Genomic DNA, 19,970 nt, shown 5'->3' with positions numbered 1-19,970 from the left:
TAAGGATTCCGAGTCACTGCACCATTCTGTTCTTAGAAACTGTTCCTCAGGACAGCCCGAAAACAGAACCTACTAATTCGGGGAGAAACAAAGTTGACATTCCGCTTTCTCCATTCAAGTTTCTTTCACAAAACGACAGGAAACCATATACCATACGATGACATCGTGTATAAGGCTAAAAAACACAATGAACATCAAAACCTAAACCTTCCTCCTCCGCGCTAGAGACCAAGATGTCAAAACAGGGAAGCAGCAACCGCCACCTACAACTGCGACACCATGTAGGCCAAACCTCATCTCTCAACCCCGGAGGTTAGGTCCCGCAGAGACTACGTCTCCCAGCATGCAGCGCGATCACGTTCCCAGCGGCGGCGCAAGTGAACCGAGGCATGCCGGGAGGTGGAGTTTCTGTCTCTGACGTATTTTGCGGCGTTTCCTTTTCCCCTTACATACTACCGACGCTCTCACTCTTGGAAGTTGGGATGGGTCAGACCAGATATAGAGACCCTCACATTAGTAAGTTCTTTCTAATTCTAGTCTGGTCCTTCCGCTAAAGTAACTTTGGGAAAGCGCAAGAAAAAAATTCTTTACGGTTTTCCGTTTCCGGTTGGCTTGTTGCCTTGGTAACTAGGACGCACAACAACCGTGTCGGTTATGGCGGGGCTGGGTAGTACGCCGATCCCCGACGGGGAGTTCACTGCGGTGGTGTACCGGCTCATCCGGGATTCCCACTACGCCGAGGTGGTGCAGCTGCTGGGCGGAGAGCTCCAGCGGATCCCGAGGAGCCGCGCAGGCCTGTCGCTGCTGGGCTACTGCTACTACCGCCTGCAGGAGTTCGCGCTAGCCGCCGAGTGCTATGAGCAGCTGAGCCAGCTGCACCCGGAGCTGGAGCAGTACCGCCTGTACCAGGCCCAGGCCCTGTACAAGGCCTGCCTTTATCCGGAGGCCACCCGGGTCGCCTTCCTCCTCTTGGACAACCCCGCCTACCACAGTCGGGTCCTCCGTCTGCAAGCTGCTATCAAGTACAGCGAGGGTGATCTTCCGGGGGCCAGGAGCCTGGTGGAGCAGCTACTGAGTGGGGAAGGGGGAGAAGACAGTGGGCGTGAGAACGAGTCAGATGGCCAGGTCAACCTGGGTTGTTTGCTCTACAAGGAGGGACAGTATCAAGCTGCATGTACCAAGTTCTTCGCAGCCCTGCAGGCCTCGGGCTACCGGCCTGACCTTTCCTACAACCTGGCTTTGGCCTATTATAGCAGTCGTCTGTATGCTCCAGCGCTGAAGCATATCGCTGACATTGTTGAGCGTGGCATCCGCCAGCATCCGGAGCTAGGTGTGGGCATGACCACCGAGGGCATTGATGTTCGCAGTGTTGGCAACACTTTAGTCCTTCACCAGACTGCACTGGTGGAAGCTTTCAACCTCAAGGCAGCCATAGAATACCAACTGAAAAACTATGAGGCTGCCCAGGAAGCCCTCACTGACATGCCACCTAGGGCAGAGGAAGAGTTGGACCCCGTGACCCTGCACAACCAGGCACTAATGAACATGGATGTTAGGCCTACAGAAGGGTTTGAAAAGCTACAGTTTTTGCTCCAACAGAACCCTTTCCCCCCAGAGACCTTTGGCAACCTGTTGCTGCTGTACTGTAAGTATGAGTATTTTGACCTAGCAGCAGATGTCCTGGCAGAGAACGCCCACTTGACTTTTAAGTTCCTCACCCCCTATCTCTATGACTTCTTGGATGCTGTGATCACTTGCCAGACAGCTCCTGAGGAGGCTTTCGTCAAGCTTGATGGGCTAGCTGGAGTGCTGACCGAGCAGCTCCGGAGACTCACCATACAAGTACAGGAAGCAAGACACAATAGAGATGATGAAGCTGTCAAAAAGGCAGTGAATGAATATGATGATATCCTAGAGAAGTATATTCCCGTGTTGATGGCCCAGGCAAAAATCTACTGGAACCTTGAAAATTATCCAATGGTGGAGAAGATCTTTCGCAAATCTGTGGAATTCTGCAATGACCATGATGTGTGGAAGCTGAATGTGGCTCATGTTCTGTTCATGCAGGAAAACAAATACAAAGAAGCCATTGGTTTTTATGAGCCCATAGTCAAGAAACATTATGACAACATCCTGAATGTCAGTGCTATTGTACTGGCTAACCTCTGTGTTTCATATATTATGACAAATCAAAATAAAGAAGCCGAAGAGCTGATGAGGAAGATTGAAAAGGAGGAAGAGCAGCTCTCCTATGATGACCCAGAGAAGAAAACCTACCATCTCTGCATTGTGAATTTGGTGATAGGGACACTTTACTGTGCCAAAGGAAATTATGATTTTGGGATTTCCCGAATTATCAAAAGCTTGGAACCTTATAATAAAAAGCTGGGAACTGATACCTGGTATTATGCCAAAAGATGCTTCCTGTCTTTATTAGAAAACATGTCAAAACACACAATCATGCTTTGTGACAGTGTTATTCAAGAATGTGTCCAGTTTCTGGAACACTGTGAACTTTATGGCAGGAACATACCTGCCATTATTGAACAACCCTTGGAAGAAGAAAGAATGCATACTGGAAAGAATACAGTCACATATGAATCCAGACAGTTGAAAGCTTTGATTTATGAGATTACAGGATGGAACATGTAGTCATGTCTGATAATGGCATATATCTTAATACACTTTTTATTTGTATTTAGCTATTGGTATCTTTGTTTCATGTTGAACTTTGTACAATTTAAAATTGTAATAAAAATAATTTGATTAAACCTGTTTTTACAATCTTCACTAAGTGAAATATAAGAATTTTGCTACCTACTTATATGAAAAATTCAAAACTGAATGTGGACTTTGTATCTATTAGATCTTGTAGTGCCTATGTTCCCCCTCCTTCCTTATCATTTGTGCTTTGTTGTATTTTATGAGTCTCCTGCACAAGGATTATATTATCTAAAAATTTAGCACTATCAAACCTAGAACTCATTGATTAAAGAATTTTTAGCCATTTTAGTAATAACTTAGGGACTGTTTCTGGTCTCACCATTTACCCTCATAATTATATTAATTTGTAATGCATACATTTTACAGAGTTTAGGATGTTTTGCCAGGGCTTTTCAATATAGGTATAATACTTTATGTAATCAAAATTATTTAGGTTTTTTTTTTTTTTTTTAAGTGTGCAAGATGCAGTGGGAAATCCTGTGCTCTTAACAGAATTATGGTGTTATGGAAAATGGTCTTCTTTTGTTCCATTTGTTAATAATTTGAATATATGGACAAGATATACTATTACTGTTTTTAATAATTCTGCTCTCATTTATATCTCACAGTGACTCATAGTAGAGATACCCTGAAAACTCAATACAAATTCCTAACCTTTTTATTTCCTACTTAGGACATGTTAATGCTAGAGTTGTTTGCAGGTTGTATACTCTTGGGTAAGAGAAGATCTACACTATTCCTGTGACCCCACCAAACTTCTTTCCTGCCTCCATCACAGATGAAAAAGTCAATTCTGAAACTTATTTGGCAGATTCACAATGCTAGTTTATGCCTATTGCCCTCCCAATGAGAACTCCACTCATCCTGATTAGGCGTTTTATTTTCTGTACCATACAAGGTCTATACTATTAGTTTCCCACCCCTTTTCTCTCCATAAATTGATCAACCCCACTTGACCTTACTCAGAAAAAAAAAAAAAAGGATTAGGTTGAATTATATGAAATTTCTAATTCTCAAAGTTTTTGACCTACAGGAGTAGCAATTTCTTATGGTTCAACCTAGTAGTAGTCTACTGAAAGTTAGTGTACCCATACCATAATGAGATTATTATTTTTTCCTTCAAGGAGAAATCTCTTAGCCACATAGGTATCCAGATCAAGTATTTTCAGCATAAATCCTCTGTAACATGACCTGGGCACTCAAATTTTATTAGATGTATCAGAAATTTTGGCTTATTATGTCCAATGGTCTTGAGTCCATAGCATTTTAAATCTTTATGCTATTTACTATTTGTTTGACCCCATATTTGGAGGACAGTCAATGTTTAATAACCACTTCAGTGCATACCATTGCACAATTCTACCTCTGGGAAATGTTCTTTAACAATTTTGTACTAAAAGTATTGTTACTTCTTTGTGCAGTAGCTCTGTGCCTCTCTCAATTTCACAGCCCCTTAAGAAATGGAAAGTAAATGAACTGAAATCTTATTTTCAACAGCCATGTTAAAATTCTGATTTTATTTTACACATTTCATCTAAACTGTTTTTTCTTAAGAAAAAAAAAAAAAAAAACAACATAAAGTGTAAGTCACGTTAACCACCCAAAAGCAAATGTTTTCCAGATTCCATTTTGCAAATAGTCTGGCCTTTATTCAGCCACACTTTATTTACCCAGGTGCTGTGTGTTTGTGGTTTGCATCTATGTGTAATTTACTTTTCAGAACATAAAAAGCTTTTCAGAACAGTTTTTAACCCATTGCCGCTGGGCAGTTGGGATTTCCTGGTGAGTAATGCATCAGGAAATCCTGACTGCTCCTACCACTGAGTAAAGGAATAAAGGTCAATCATGGCATTTGTCCCCTTTCTTACTATGATTCTCTAGAGGGGCACCCACCAGGATTGATAGATTGCTACCTAGTGACAGCAAATATTCATGAGCCATGCCTACTGGAGGAGATGGTAGGGGCATTCCTAATTCCCCAGACACTTATTTTCCTTTAAGAATATGCTTTTTAAAAACTCACTTTCAAAGTATTCAGCTGTGCTTATTGATACTAACAAGCTAATGACTTTACAATGACTGTGTTTTGCCATTTGAATGAAGGCTTTCATTCCTAAAACTCTGATGAAAAGCTTTGTTCTTTGCTCCTAGGATATTTATGTACTCAGTGCTAAAAGCACTTTTCTTTACACAAAAAAGATTTTCCTGTATTTCTAAAGATTTTACTCCTTTAAGATTTCTTCATAATATCTGCATATCGTACAACTATTTTAAAGGGATCAAATATTAAATCCAGTATTTCATAATATTAGTTAACCCCCCTATCTCCACACATGTTAAGAATATGAACATATGTTTGTACATAAGTATTTTCATTTTCCCAGACATGAATAAGAACTTGACCTTTCTGTGCAGAACGACCAAGCATTGATCAGTGACATGACATGCCTGCCAAAGGATTCGTATTCCTCATACAGCCCCTCTTTGAATTTGGCCACAGCTGTGGCATGGATGTTCACACTAATGCTGTTTTCAAAAGTCAGGTGTACAGTGGCTAACCCTGACCCATTCATTTACACTGGAAATGAGAAAACAGTATGCATTGGAGGTGAGTCATCAGGCAATGAGTCAGCTGTAATCATAGAAAATGACCATCCCTCCCAGAGGGGTTATATAGGGACATTTAGGTATGGCCTCTCAGACCTCAGAAGAGCACCTCTGATGGCATCCATACAGAACTTTCAGTGATAGGTTTGACCCGAGGTTAAAATATGTAATTTGTTTGTAGAGGGCTACCAGATAGATGCACAAACAAGCTTACCAGAAAATATAATCTAAGTGTAAATGGCTTGGAGGGGAAGCTTTAAGGAGGAACTTTCTGACCCCTCTGCTCTATCTATAATCCTTGCTTGGGCTTATTTCCACACAGGCGTACACAGGGTCAACAGCACTGGAAGTCTGTCAGGTAAGCAGGATGTGACTATCCAAACTACACAATTTTAAAAGAATAACATCACCAAGGCATATCTTTTCATTTCAGGTGAACCTCAGCATTTTCTAATACAATTTTTTATCTTAGGTTCCTTTCTCTTTTTCTGAATAAGTATGGGTGATATGAAAATATCTGGGAGGTTTGCTTTCCTGAGGGTGTTCTCTGCTGCATAGAGTAGCTTCCTAGCAATAGTGTAAGCATAACTTGCACCTCTTTATCCACCATTCACTAATGGCCTCTTATTTCTGTTGACCTGCCACTGTTGATGTGACATTTGGGTTTTTTGTATTCACTTACTGAGTTCTTGGTTGTCCAACCGCATAATTACCATTACTGTAACCACCAGTTCTAAACTTATACTTTCAATCTAGCTGTATGATATATGCAACGTTTTGAGTACCCTAACGTAGCTCAAATCCTTCAGCAAAAAACTTAATTCTTAAGTTAGCAATTTTAAGGAATTGTGATTTTTCCCAAGAATTCAGATTGGCTCTATATTATAATAAAACATTTCTTTAATCTTAAACATTTCTTTTAATTTCCAGATTCTCTATAGGAAGATGTATAACTCATAGTAAAAGATTTTTCTTACACTTTTCAGTGCAGCTCAAATGAATATACTATTAAAGCTATAAAAATGCAAATTTATTAAGTCCATCAAATAAAGCCCTTCCTTTTATGAGTTTCATAAAGACATCAATGGATTAAATATTTACAGAGGAAGGCGGCATCTGAGACAAAAGGCTTCCTGGTATTTCTGTGGTACATATTCATGAAGACAACAGCTTCCACTCCATAGTCATGAGGAAACTGTTTCTTTACTTGTGCCCTTTTGTAGAGGGCAGTGATTAATAATCTACTTTAAAAAGCAGAAGATTTGTATAGAGTGACTACACAGCACAAGAAGTCTTGAGCAGTGAAGCAGCCAACAAAGAGGCACTGGGTTCAGTCAGGTCTGGCTCCATATCTTAGCACTGCCACTAACCAATTACCAATGTTGGGAGTAACTCAGCCTCTCTAAACTTGTTACTTCACCAGTAAAAAGGGATGATACAGTCATTTCACAGGGTCGTGAGAACAATATTATCTCTTGTGTAGGGTTAAGTGCCTACACAGTTTCTGGCTAATGAGGATGAATTAAAAAGCAAATTATTAATCCAATAATCAATTCTAAGGGAGTGTTCAGCAAAAACACATAGACTTAATCAGAATCATTGAGACTGAGAAGGCACCTCAGAGATTTTCATTTTACAAAAGAAGAAATTAGGCCCAAATAGGGAAAGTGACTTGTAGTTGGCAGAAAAAGGTAGAGCATACATAAACTTCCCAGAACTGAATTCTTTCCACTGTGTTCTTCTTTAGTACTTCACCTTCCCCTAAGCTATTTCACAGCTTTAAAGTGACAAATTTCAGTCATTTTTTAAAAAATATTATATTCTCAGCTTGGCACAATGAGGTACAAAGGATGTGACAGAACCATGTAAGAATGTCAAGTTCAGAGTTTGTCCATCAGCCAATTCTAGGCCCAATCAATAGATCAGCAGCAGAAAGTGGGTTTCTGAGTGTTCTGAGACAGAAATGCCCCTGAGGCCAAACACAGTCAAAAGTAAACATGATGGCAGTAAGACCTCACTTGTTTTTCTGATAGGTTAGCAACAGGAAATCAGAGCAGTGAACTATTAAATGATTTCAGTCTGGCTGTTGACAATGTTAAATTAAGTAAATATAATAATTGTATGTTTAATGGTGTCTGATATACATGTGGACAAAATGTACAAATATGAGGTGCACAACAGCAGGTCAAATGGAAATGTAGCTGCCTGAACTCTGAATGCTTTTTCACAAGTGTGTCATGAGGCAGGCCTTGCTGTGCACTACAGATGTCTGCCATCACTTGGTTGAGAATTCAGGCAATCAGTACAGGTCTCAATTCTATGAATGACTCAGAGCTGACTGGGACACACAATATTCTAAGAGTCAAGATTCTAAAATCTAGAATATACATTTTAGTGAGGGTAAGTAAAAGTAATGAGGCTTTTTAAAAAAAAAATCAGCCTTCAGGGAGATGTGAACAAAATGGCATATGCAGAAAAGACAAGTTCTGCTAAATTCAAGTTCGGTGTGAGATGACAGTGCTGTGCCCACCAAAAGTGCATTTATTCATGAATAGAATAAGGAAATCATTGGTACTACTCTGGAACATTCAGGCCTAGACACTTCAAGAATATCAAAGAGGCCCTGGCCGGCATGGCTCAGTGGAGTGCTGGCCTGGGAACCAGAGTTGCTGATTAGTCAGGGCACGTGCCTGGGTTGCAGGCTGGGTCTCTGGTTGGGGGGTGTGTGAGAGGCAACAGGTTAGTAGATGTAGCTCTCACACATAGCTCACACATAGATGTTTCTCTCCCTCTCTTTCTCCCTCCCTTCCCATCTCTCTAAAAATACATAAAATCTTTTTTAGAAAAAGTATCAAATAGGCACATATAGATTAGGATGGTGAAGGCTCTAGAACTGACAGGAGCTGGGGAACATGAATTGTCTTTAAATATCTGAGGAGCTGTGCTTCAGCAGAGCAATTGGAGAATTCTCTATGGTTACAGAGAAGGCTGGAGTTACACTTAATGGATGAGAGAGAGACAGATTTCAGTAGAGTAAAACAAAAACTTCCGAATACCTGAAGACTGCAGAAGTTGGAAAAGGCTTCCTGGAATGACAATAAATTCCCATTTGGTCCCAACAAATGTTTAGAAAGATTGGCTATTATTTATGGTCTGAGAGATGGGAAAGGTTAGGTAGCAATTTTGTTTGGGGGAAAAAGAAATAAGATGACTTCTAAGGTTCATTCAATCTGAGCTTAAATAAGCCAGGTAGAAAATTGCTTTCTTTAACTAAATAATAAGAGCTAAAATCTTAGTGTGCAAGTGATTATTGAAATGTATCCAGTAAAACTGGGTTCAATAGGTCTAATTTCAGTCACTCCAGAGCCCGGACAGCTACAGCCTCCCCTCTAGTGTGGGAGCTATAGGCAGGGACAACATCAGCATCTGTGCACATGTACTTCACTACTAGAGCGGCTACTCCTGGGTATAGGCTGTTTCCTATGCATTCTGACAGCATGATGCTGTCAACAAAAGTTAAATGGAATCAACAAAATAAGCAGCAATTCCTGTAACGATGAGTGGTTTTGGTATTGTTTTTTATTTTTTCCCAGCACATCTTAAAAATCACACACGGGCATTTGCTTATAGAACAGTACAGTCTAGGAAAAGCAATAAAAGAATGCAAACATACACTGAAAGCACAGTACACAGACTATTACGTGGAGCCCTTGTGGAAAACAGTATGGCTCAGTCTGAACTGACGAAGCTATGCTGGAATCTCTCAGGAATTTTCCTTCCCACTCCATACCCACTTTTAGACTACAAACGTAAAGAGACGAATTGTTTGTATGCATTAGTTACAGCAGCATAATGGCTTACATACTTCATACAAGTTCTTATTCATATGTAGTTCCCAAAAGATTACTACAGTACTGGCAGGAATATGTACTGCCTTGGAGGAAGACTCAGGATAAGATATTATTCAAGTTAAGTTGCATCAGAGCCAAAGAATTTCACAGGCTAGCAAAAAGGACAAAAATTAAGAAATATAACCCACACATATTTCTCATAAGATTTATCATTGTCCAGAAACAGAAATATTCATTATTCTGAAGGCACCATCACACAAAAAAGGGACTAACACACAACATAAAAAATAGACAACCCCCCCACACACACACACACACACACACACACACACACACACACACACACACACACACAGGCTTGCTCCTCAGGGAGCTGTGGAAGCAAACATCAAAAAGCATGTAGTGGTTCTTCAGGACTAAGTGTGTCACACCCACCATGCCACATCTTAGGGCTATTAAGTTGGGACAGTACAAATGAAAATGTAAGACTGAAAACACACAAATCCCATCGACTGAATAGATGTATCTGGGAGCACAGATCCACCATACAATTAGCTAAATATGCTAGAACAGGTGATCCAGACCAACATTGTGGGAAGTTGTCAGTGTTTCTACATATACCTACCTAATTCCTGACATGTTATTGAAGAGGAATAGTGGTGAACTGCCAAACAATCTGTCTTTTAAAGACTTTTCCTCTCCCACTTTAAAACATGGCTATTTTATGGAAAAAAAAAAAAAAAAATCCCAACAAGGCACTGTGATCTTTTGGGGATATTCTTTAAGTAGTTCAAAAGATCATTATGTATAGAAACTGTATACCAGTATAAGCATTTCACGTAATTTTGGATATGTGAGCAAGACTGCTTGAAGGGTTCAGCAACATGGGTCATAGGGAGCTCGTGCTGTTCATGAAAAACACTGCCAACAATAGGGAGCCTTAAAAACTAGTTTATTTGCTACTTAGAAATCCACACTAAAACCTTTTCCCTCCTTTTCTCTCTACCTTAGATTTGGAAGTTATTTCTGAAAAATGTTCCTAATGATACTTAATGTATTACTGTTTTCCTTGTGGGGGAAAAAAAAAAAAAAGAATAAAATAATCTTTGACAACCAAAAAAGAAACTTTTTCATGTTCACACAACTGAAGTTACTTAATTCTGTGATGGTTCTTTGGCATGAGTGTTCTATTATCAGTGGTCCTTACTCAGGTTTGTTAAGGAATTGTAGTTAGAGGAACATAAGAATGTTCATTCTTGGAGGATCTTCCAAGGTTCACAAGGGGAATGCTTCAGGTTCAAAGGAGACTAACCACCTCCTAGGAATATAACATTGATTTAAAAAATACTTGAGAGTGATGAAACTTAGCTAACAATATGCTCAGCTGTAAACTGAAATGGATTTAGTTATATTTAGGTTGCTCTTGATTATGCTTCATTAATAAAGTCATAAAATTTAATTTTGTTTTCAAATCAGTGAAAATATGAAGATGAAAACTAAAGTTATAAGAAAAACTCAGATGTAAACAGAAGAACAAACAGCTTCACATTCCCTTTAAAGAAAAAAAAATACTTCTTAGACCCAGGTCCATTTTATTAATAATATAAGTTTCTTCAATCTGTTGACATTACAAGTAGTTTTTACAGTTAAATTTCACACTAAAGACACTGTTTGGCTTAAGAAGCAGAAAGCTGAGGGAATTTACATCCTTCATGTCAGACACTGTATTTCAACAGGTAAAAAAAATTTTACGCTTTCTGAATTTTAGCATCAAAGTATACGTTGTTTTTCTTTTAGGAAATTTAAGTTAATAAAAATTTAATGAATATACTGACATGTGGCTCATTTCGAAACAGGAAGCCTTGGGCAAAGCGAAGCTCCCATAACTTAGAAAGCCGAAGGCAATTCTGGATTCTCAGTCTTAAATGGGCACTTATTTTTGGCTTCCCTCCTGCCATAAGCTAAGCTCTAGGTAAAAACCAAAGTTGCTAAATATTAAGTGGTAAACAAAAAGCTATTAAAGCTGTCTTTAATTCCTACCTCAATGTTTTTTAAAATGTAGATATACTTTCCACAGTATACCATTTTGGCTGCCTCAAGCACCAGCACATGTGGTTTGTGAATCAATCTGTAACGAGTAACATTTGTTTTCCATTTTACTACATAGACTAGATGCTCAGCAAACCCAGCCCCACTTTACAGCCAAGATTAATGCTTTAGCTTGGGATTACAGGACATCAGCTATGTTTAAGAAGTTGTAGTTATAAAAGAATATAACAAAGGAAAAACCTCTGGAGCCAACATGCACAGAGGCATTTTTAAAAATGCAAGCTAGGACTTAGCAGTTACGAAGAGAATATTCTGAAAAAGAGGTTTCCTTGGAACCATCTGTATGTGGTGTAGTATACACATTGATGGAAGCTCATCCTTTACTTTTATTTTCCAAAATACATCAACACAGCTATGCACACCAGAAGGCGTCAAGCTTCATAAATAACTTGAAAGTAATTGTATTATGTATAATAAGTAAGCATTTAGGAAGAAAGCCCAATTCTTCCTAAGAGGAAAGAATTCAATCCTCTTTCTTTGTAATAATATGCTGGGCACAATAAGCATGTGGCTTTTATAATACTTACTAAACTAAAAAAGCTCAAGTTACTCAGCCTAAGACTAAATTCACTTATGCACTGTAAATTGTACCTAACATTAAGGCAACAGTTACTCTAGGGGTCAATAAAGCCTGTTCATACTGAGTCTTTAGTATGAATGCCATTTCTCACTAGGAGCAAGTTCCCATTCCCAGGTAAACCCCAACCCAAATGTGACATCAATCAAATAAAATATCAGAAATATGATGAAGACAGACAAGTCAGTGTTATGCAGTACAGAAAGCCAAATAGGGTACAGCCTTTAAAATTTTTAAATAAACTTACTCAAAATGAGTTAAGAAGCCTCACAGAAACAATGCTCTCCAGGCTTTAACTTTTATGGGGCCATTTTCAGATATTTCAGAAATATGAGGTTTAAGTGCTTCTGTGCACATTCAAGAACTCCGCTCTCCACAGACATTAAGTATATGCAGCGGCACATCTCGGGACCAAGTATATGAAAGTGGGGAAAAGGCTTTCTGATTTACTAAGTCTGAGTGAAACAGTACTGATGAGTGTTCATGTGTTTCAAAATGATCCCCATAGAAATGATTCCAACTACAAAATGTAGTCATCACTATAAAATCAAGGTTGGGGAATCCTGCAAACATGGGAGAAGAAAAACAAAGACATAAATCACTGATTTCTACAAGGTTTGTGTAGAATAGTGAACACAACCATTTCAGGTGTTAAATTTATAGTTTCCTAATATCAATACAGACTTCTGAGGTTGTTGAAATTTGAACTCCCTGGGAAAGAATGTTATAACAATCACATGCAACAGAATGGATCTGCTTATGAATCTGTTTTATTTTTTAAAAATTTCTCAGAAACATGTATACACTCCAGTGAGATACTAGTACCATATTAAAATTTTACATTTTGATCACCAATTAGAGAAATCACCTTCATGAATAGATGCATTTTATAAAGCTGAGATTTTTATAATTCTAGAGGCAAGTGTAATTTCCTCATTAAGTATCCAACTATTTCAAATACCAAGGGCTTTAAGCACAGATTTGCTGGAAATTTTATAATTAAAAATAAATCACCAATGTAGAGAGGCAGCTTCTAATAAGTCAATATTTAGTTTTTATTGTTAAACTAATATTTAATTTTTATTTGTTTACAGATTTATTAGTTTGAGGCCAATTTTATTAAAATCATTTATCATTTTGAAGTCTTAAAAATACAATTTTGTCAATTTTAAATATTTACTTTTCTGGTTAAGACTATCTTCAGATATAAAAGGTATCAAACTGCCCAAAAATACTCTGGAGCTGTTGCTACATAGATAGAGTGCCCTTTTACAGGATCTGCATTTTGACAACTGATCAAATATTAATTTTTAAAAAATATCAAAAGTTAGATATTGCATTAAGAAAAGAATCTATCTCAAAATGTGAACCATGAACCTTGACAGTGATTCAAAGTAATCATTTCACTTATTTTAATATCCAGATTTGAATGTAAAAATGTATGCTAAATATGATTAATGTTCTCCCCATTATTTATGAAATATGATATTTCAAGTTTTTGATTATACTATGTGTATTAATAATTACAGTTTTTTTAAAATTTAGGTTAAATCAGTAATTCAAAAAAGGTGTTAAGCCATTATTAAAAACTAAACTGAAACTTTTATATGAAAATTTATCATGTTGTTTGGGTTAACTTTTTTATAAAAAGATTTTTATCACTGAAACTATTGAAGCTTTCAAATTCAATAGCTGAACGATGACTGTGTTTCTTTAGCCAAACAATTCTTCCAACTGGAGACATTAAGTGTTGCAGCTTCTGCATCTCAGCAACAAGAATGTGCAATCACAAACATTAGGAGTCTAAGTTGAATAAAGGCATTCATTTTGTGGTAAACCTGTTCTTCACAAACATTGAGTAGTATAAATCAGCTTTTCTTATAAAACATATTATGAATGAACTAGGATGTACTAATAGTTTATCTCAGTGACACAAATACAACGCATACTTCTGTAGAAACAGAAACATGGAGAACAAAAACATGTCCCCAAACAGAATAATTTGTATATTGATGATTTAAAGTTTTACAATTGTATACTAACTTCAAAAAATAAAAAATAAAGGTAGGCCAAGCACCTTACAGAACTGAAAGCATCCTGAATAAGATCGCCAACATTATTTTATGAGTATCCTCCCTTTATGGCCTATTCACGATAGAATGCACCCTTAAATATACATGTGTATCACTCCTCAGTGGAATCCTTCCCACAGTAAATGCTTCTTCAAGATGTTTTTAAAAAGAGGTTGGATAAGCAATAGATGACACCAAAATCTGCCTTTGTTCCCAAGAGGAAACATTAATACAAAACAGCTGGCAGCATCTCCCTCTGCAATAACAACTGGCACACTTGTGCTGCCTGACTAAAATTTGAAATGACAACCAAATGAGAGAGACTTAGGAATACCATCTGTCAATCCATAAATGTAAAAACAAAACAAACTACAGAATGAAACAAACTTATGTTAAACCAACTAACAAATGCAGCTGAGATATAGCCCATGATATATATGATTACTGGCATAACAATAGTTGAAGACTTAAAAAAAAAGTGACTTTCATAACAACAGTAAGGGATTTATAAAAGGTTTCTGTTTCCAAAGATATTATTGGGGTCCACATATTCCTTGACAGACTTCAGCATCCCAAAGCCGACATCAGAGATACTTTCCTTTAGCCATTGCTTCCGTAACTTGCCCACTGGAAAAACAAAATAAAAAATGCTTCAATATACACTGTGATGCTGGGAACCAATCAATCTTGTGACCATGAATGAACAAACACTGTGTGATAAATGCTTTTATTCAAAAATGAGAAATGTTTTGCTTTATTTGATTTATTGAGCCCACCAGACTATCAAGCTCATTAAGCCCAATGTACTCCCAGGGGAAGCCTGTGCTCCACAGTGTCTCCTTTTTCTATAAACTATGAAATGAAGATGAAGAAAGCTTGGACTGAGATTATGGCCCATTTTACAAATAACAAAATGAGAAAAATGTGCATTTCAAAAGAACCCACCTCCTGTCTTAACAGCCAAAACAGCCAAAGTTTCAGAGAAAATTAAGTTAACTCAAGAAAAACATCATATCCAGGTGAATTTGTCTGGTATAATATAGCAAAAATGACAGGCTACATATCCATAAAATATTTTAAGGAAAACAAAAGCTTAAAATTTTTAAGAAAATCTGAACCTTGAGTTTAAGAAAAAAAGTCTGGTATGAAGCTTTTCTATTTGCATTTTCTTTTCATATTACTTTTAAGTAAATTTGCATGTTCCCAAATAATGGTTACTTTCTTCCTATTGTTTTCCCCAAATCAGAGATTTCTTTAGGAACTAAGTAAATGAAACACCCAATTCACCTTAAACTTATTCTTCTGCTTTTAAACACTATGTAATGTTCCCCTTCTTTGTTCTTGGTCTTACTAATTTTTTTTCTAAGAATAATGAAGTAATATAATGGCTAGCAGCATAAATCATCTTTTAAAAGGTAGTCAATAAAAAAACATAACCTTTGTAAGTAGAACTTTTATGAGAAAGAATATGTACTTAATCTGTAAAAGAATTCTGAAATGTCAATATGCTTTGGCATTAAAAAGCAAAGCAATATGCCGACCTATCTGTGGTGAAATGGATAAATCTTTCAATTCATGAATATGACTATCTGGGTTAGTATTTTTTCAAATGTATTATTGTAATAATTGAATTCAAATGGTCATTTTCACAAATGTTCATTAATGACCCAAAGTCATCATCAGTGATTTAACTGGCCAACAGAAATGGGAAACCTTCCTTCATTATGGTATTCAGCCTGTCATTCTAAAATGCACTCCCATTTATCAGGCTCCAGTGATACACCATAGCATCTGCCTTTCGGAAACCTTAAATACCATTTCAAGCTCAATTCAAAGCATCTTTGTGTCCAGTTCTCCAGGAAACCACCAAATTGTCATTAAAATAATAAATAATATGATATCCTTAGAAAGCAAAATATTTCTGCTTAGCTTCTAAAAATAAAAAAAAAGCACTGCTGGTGTTAGGATGGGGGAAAAATAAGGTTTAGCAAGAAAAAATAATCTTAAATTCAAAAAAGAAAATGTTTTTGTTTAAAAGAGCTCTAAAACTAGAAGCCAAGCTGTACAAATTCCTATTCACATAATCTCTACCACCTAAAAGATATTCCACCAGATCCTCCTCCTATCTCCCTAAGGGACAGCTCACCACAATGCTTCAGCCTCAGTTTTCTCACCTGCAAAAGGATTAAAATCTATAGTCTTTTCACCTCAAATATACCATAATTTTAAGAACTTAAAAAAAAAAAATTACAAATCAGTTACTTCCAGATTTGCTCCAAGGGATTAAAAAAAGCAGAAATGGCATTATGATTAGCTATCCACACCGAGGCAGTTCCACAGAGAGGGGCGGAGGGCAGCCAACACCATCTCCACCGTTATCTGTAATATAGCTTCACTGAATGTGTCCTGTGGTTATGGATCTAATTGTCCCGAAAAGACTGCAAACAACTGCTCCAACAAGATGGAGCACATTAGAGCCTCAGCAGGATGCCCAACAGCTAGCTTGTCTGCCTGGTTTTACACCTCCAGTAATGATGCAATCCCACAAGGAACTGAACCATCATTTGAGCAGTCACCCAACAGCCACTGCATATTTAATGAAGTCGCTCACCGAGTGCTGGAAAACAGAAGGTGCTTGGAGTGCATCATTAGTTCTGTCAGAAGGATAATTTACACATCTATCTTGTCAAATTTTCTATGGTTTATACTTTTACAATAATCAATCTAACATACATTTGATTAGTGAACTAGAAAGTTTTCAAAAAGGCAGTACAGGCAGCATGGCTGTGGCCCCTCATGAACATATTTAATGAAACAATTTAACCCCTTCATGGCAGAAGTCTGTGAGTTTCTTCCGTCAGTGATAACAGAATTTAAACTGAGATCAGAAACCATGGCTCATGCAATTAAAGTGACTAAGAATCTTTTTTGGTTTTGCTTAACAATTTAAGTCAACTACATTGTAGGAGTAACTGTCCAAACAAAAAACACAATTTAAATAAAAATGTTCAATGAGTCTTTGTAATAAGACAATTATTGGAAATAGTCTTTGTAAAATTCTAAAGAAATCTCTCTGGCTGTCTCAGATGAACTGATAAATTAAAAACAACAAAACACCAAAGGTCCTAATTCCAAAGACAGATCACATTTCAAAGTAGAAGATTTTTATTCTAGAGCTAACCAGCAATAATAATGATGATGTCATTTGTCCAATCTTGATTTGTACTGCAAGGCATTTAGAAATTAGCTGACTCTCCTGATCTGGACACCTGTGACACACATGTGCACAGCTCTAGAGGAGCTGCTTGAACATTGGCAGAGCTCAGTTTCAGAAATGGAAATGAACTCTGTTCTTTATGTAGCATGTCATATCGAAAGAAGGACAATGAATAAAAACAGCAAAAACAGGTAGCCTAAGACTGAAATATTCCTTGTACGTATAGTTATCCATGAAAAGGGACGTATACATTCATATCACATGAACCTTAATGCTCTTTTCGAACCTGTATTATCTGAGGTGGGATATTCATGACTACTGACTCAACTATATTCCTTTAACTTCTGATTTTCTATAGAAGTACAAACCTAGTCTGGAGCTACAGAAAGCCAATTCCACCACCTTAGAAAACAAAATAGGGAACCTGTATTCCACAGTTCACAATTATTCTAAATATATAATGCCCAAAGCACTTAAGCCTGGTATTTAAGAGTCTTAGAAGCATTTTTAAAGATACAAAAAACATAGGCCAGCCAAATACTAAACAGTATAGAAAGTAGGGGAAGTTCTTTATCTGCTTAAATTAAAAGTGAAATTCACTTTTTTACAGTTTAATTCCTGATAATGTACATACAGACTGGATGAAAAAAGTATTTTGTGTTCTTCCACAAACTTATTTTTGGAACAGAAAAAAAAAGGTTTTGACAATACTCTTTGAAATCACAGGATCAACAATCCCCTTTGGATACTAACATCTCCAAGGAAGAATGCATTTGTGGTATGATCAACAGCATAAAAGAATGAACAACATTAAAAAAAAATAAAAAAATAAAAAAAAATGAACAAATATATATGCAAGGAGGAGTGGGGAGTGAGTGTTATGTGCATAAAGTGTAAACACAGTGGTCAGCCAAGCCATCAAAAATTATCTGGAACTACTTTGTGTTCTAAAGGCCTGAAAACTTAGCAGAAACTACCCAATAGTCCTCTCTTAAAAGTGATAAGTCTAGGTTCTATTAGCCAGAGTTCTTTTCAGCTAGATCTAGTTAAAACTGTTTGCATTATGAATCTGATTATAAGGTTGGATACATTTATTATATACTTATGAAATAGACTGTATATTTAGAAGATAATGGAAGCTAAAGCTCAGAAGTAGAATATAGCCATAATAGAATAAAAGCATCTAACCATTATTATAACAACTATATTTTGAAAGTTGTAGTTGGAGCACACTGGATACCTTTAGCACTACTCTATAGGTCATATTTTTAAAACAAAATCTAGACTTAGCTGCTTGAATGAGTGATCTGAGCATCCATTTGTATTTCAAGATTTAAGTAATGCAACTAACCTACTGGTGAATTACGGTATATAAGGAACTAGTGCTGGAGGTACACCCAACCTCTTGCCAGATGAGGGTCTGGCCCCATGAAACTTATGAGGTAGTGATGAAAACGGAGGATAATGAACAGTCTCCTCTCCTTGAGGTACCTGGTGACCTGACTGCGATGATGTTTCTTCAGAGCAGGCAGGGGGTCTTGACTGGAAAAGAGGATTTAGTTGTCCATGTATTAGTGCTACAAAGCACATTTTTGTGTGTTTTATTTTGGTGAAAGTACAGGCTAAATGTTAGCCAGCAGATCTCCAACTGAGGGATGCTGACACCCAGCCTTTAAAGGTGTATGAGACGCAATTATGATTGTTCACGAGTCTAATTTAATGCTTAGTGGATAAAGTCATGTTTGATTTTAAGTCATCTGACTTTTTTTCTACTAATGAAACTTCTGATATCAAGATGAAAAATTCAAGAATACCATGTTAACAAAGCAATTACTATCTGATATTACAAGATATTTTTCTTAGTAAATATCTTAAAAGTCTATTTTCTTCATGCTAAGGTTTCACCTGTGCAGTTTATACAATAGCTCTAAAATCTTACAGATACTTGAATAGGTCTTTAGAGATTATAAAACAGAAAAAAAGTTTAAATTACTAGGATAATAATAGACCAGAAGAGCTGGATTCAATCTGTCTTCAGAATACAATCATGTGTCAATTCTGCTATATATCCACAAAAGATGGCTTAACACACTTGAAATTTAAACTCTCTGGAAATTAATGCTTATACCACAAAGTCAAAAGCAAGTGAAAAGGTCGAATAACATGAGATAGATAAGGACATAAAAGGAGAGAAAACATAATATGCTCCTTGAAGACTAAGGCAATGTTTTATTCATTTTTGTACCCCTGCTGCATAATATGTGTATGCCACAATACGAATTCAATAAATGTTAACCAAAATAAAAAACAAATATTGAACCACAGTTACATATCAGCCAGTTTAGATAAGGGGTAAGGGTTCAAGTATCTAGGACAAGCAATCTGTGTTTCCTAATTTACTTTGGTTATATCTGCCTTGCATTCCCCATATTCTGACATCACTTGGTGGATATACTCAGAGTTATTCCACGGTAGCTAAGATTCTTTGGACCCTATCAGTGGTTCTCAGCAGAGGCAATTTTGCACCTCAGACAGACATTTAGCAATGTCTGGAGACATTTTTTGTTACCATAACTGGGGCAACATTACTGACATTTAGTGAGTAGAGGTCTGGAATGATGCAAAAGATACTACAATGCACAACATAGTCCCCACAGCAACGAGCTATCTAGACAAAAATATCAACAGTGCAGAGACCAAGAAATCCTGAACTGTATGCTTCCAAGTGTCCATCTCCTAGGAGCCCAAACACTTTCCATAAAGGCAACATACCTTCACTGCTATAGCCAATTGGATTATTAGCAAATGGTTTA

General features: G+C 37.0%; 2 protein-coding genes across 5 annotated transcripts in view; one reads left to right on the top strand and one right to left on the bottom strand.

Moving 5' to 3' along the window:
- The window catches only part of AGPS (alkylglycerone phosphate synthase), a 175,072-nt gene that overhangs the window by 27,581 nt on the left and 127,521 nt on the right, over positions 1-19,970 (bottom strand). For 2 of the 4 annotated variants that reach the window (XM_090281048.1, XM_090281064.1), the window contains one exon: positions 13,124-14,567. The exons of 1 other annotated variant lie outside the window; for it this stretch is intronic. In XM_090281048.1, coding sequence (XP_090137174.1) covers positions 14,446-14,567 — 122 coding nt within the window. In that variant the 3' untranslated portion in view covers positions 13,124-14,445. Of the gene's footprint in view, positions 1-13,123; positions 14,568-19,970 lie in introns of those variants that run through there. One more of the 4 variants, XM_090281073.1, reaches the window with a different exon arrangement.
- Positions 438-2,724, top strand: LOC150022296 (intraflagellar transport protein 70B-like). Its single transcript, XM_090268058.1, has one exon. It carries the CDS (start codon positions 655-657, stop codon positions 2,650-2,652), a length of 1,998 nt encoding a protein of 665 aa, XP_090124184.1. The 5' UTR covers positions 438-654; the 3' UTR covers positions 2,653-2,724.

Source organism: Furipterus horrens, unplaced genomic scaffold, assembly GCF_987537825.1.
Source record: "Furipterus horrens unplaced genomic scaffold, mFurHor1.1.pri manual_scaffold_1, whole genome shotgun sequence".
NCBI lineage: Eukaryota > Metazoa > Chordata > Mammalia > Chiroptera > Furipteridae > Furipterus > Furipterus horrens.
This window is presented reverse-complemented; position numbering and strand designations above follow the sequence as displayed.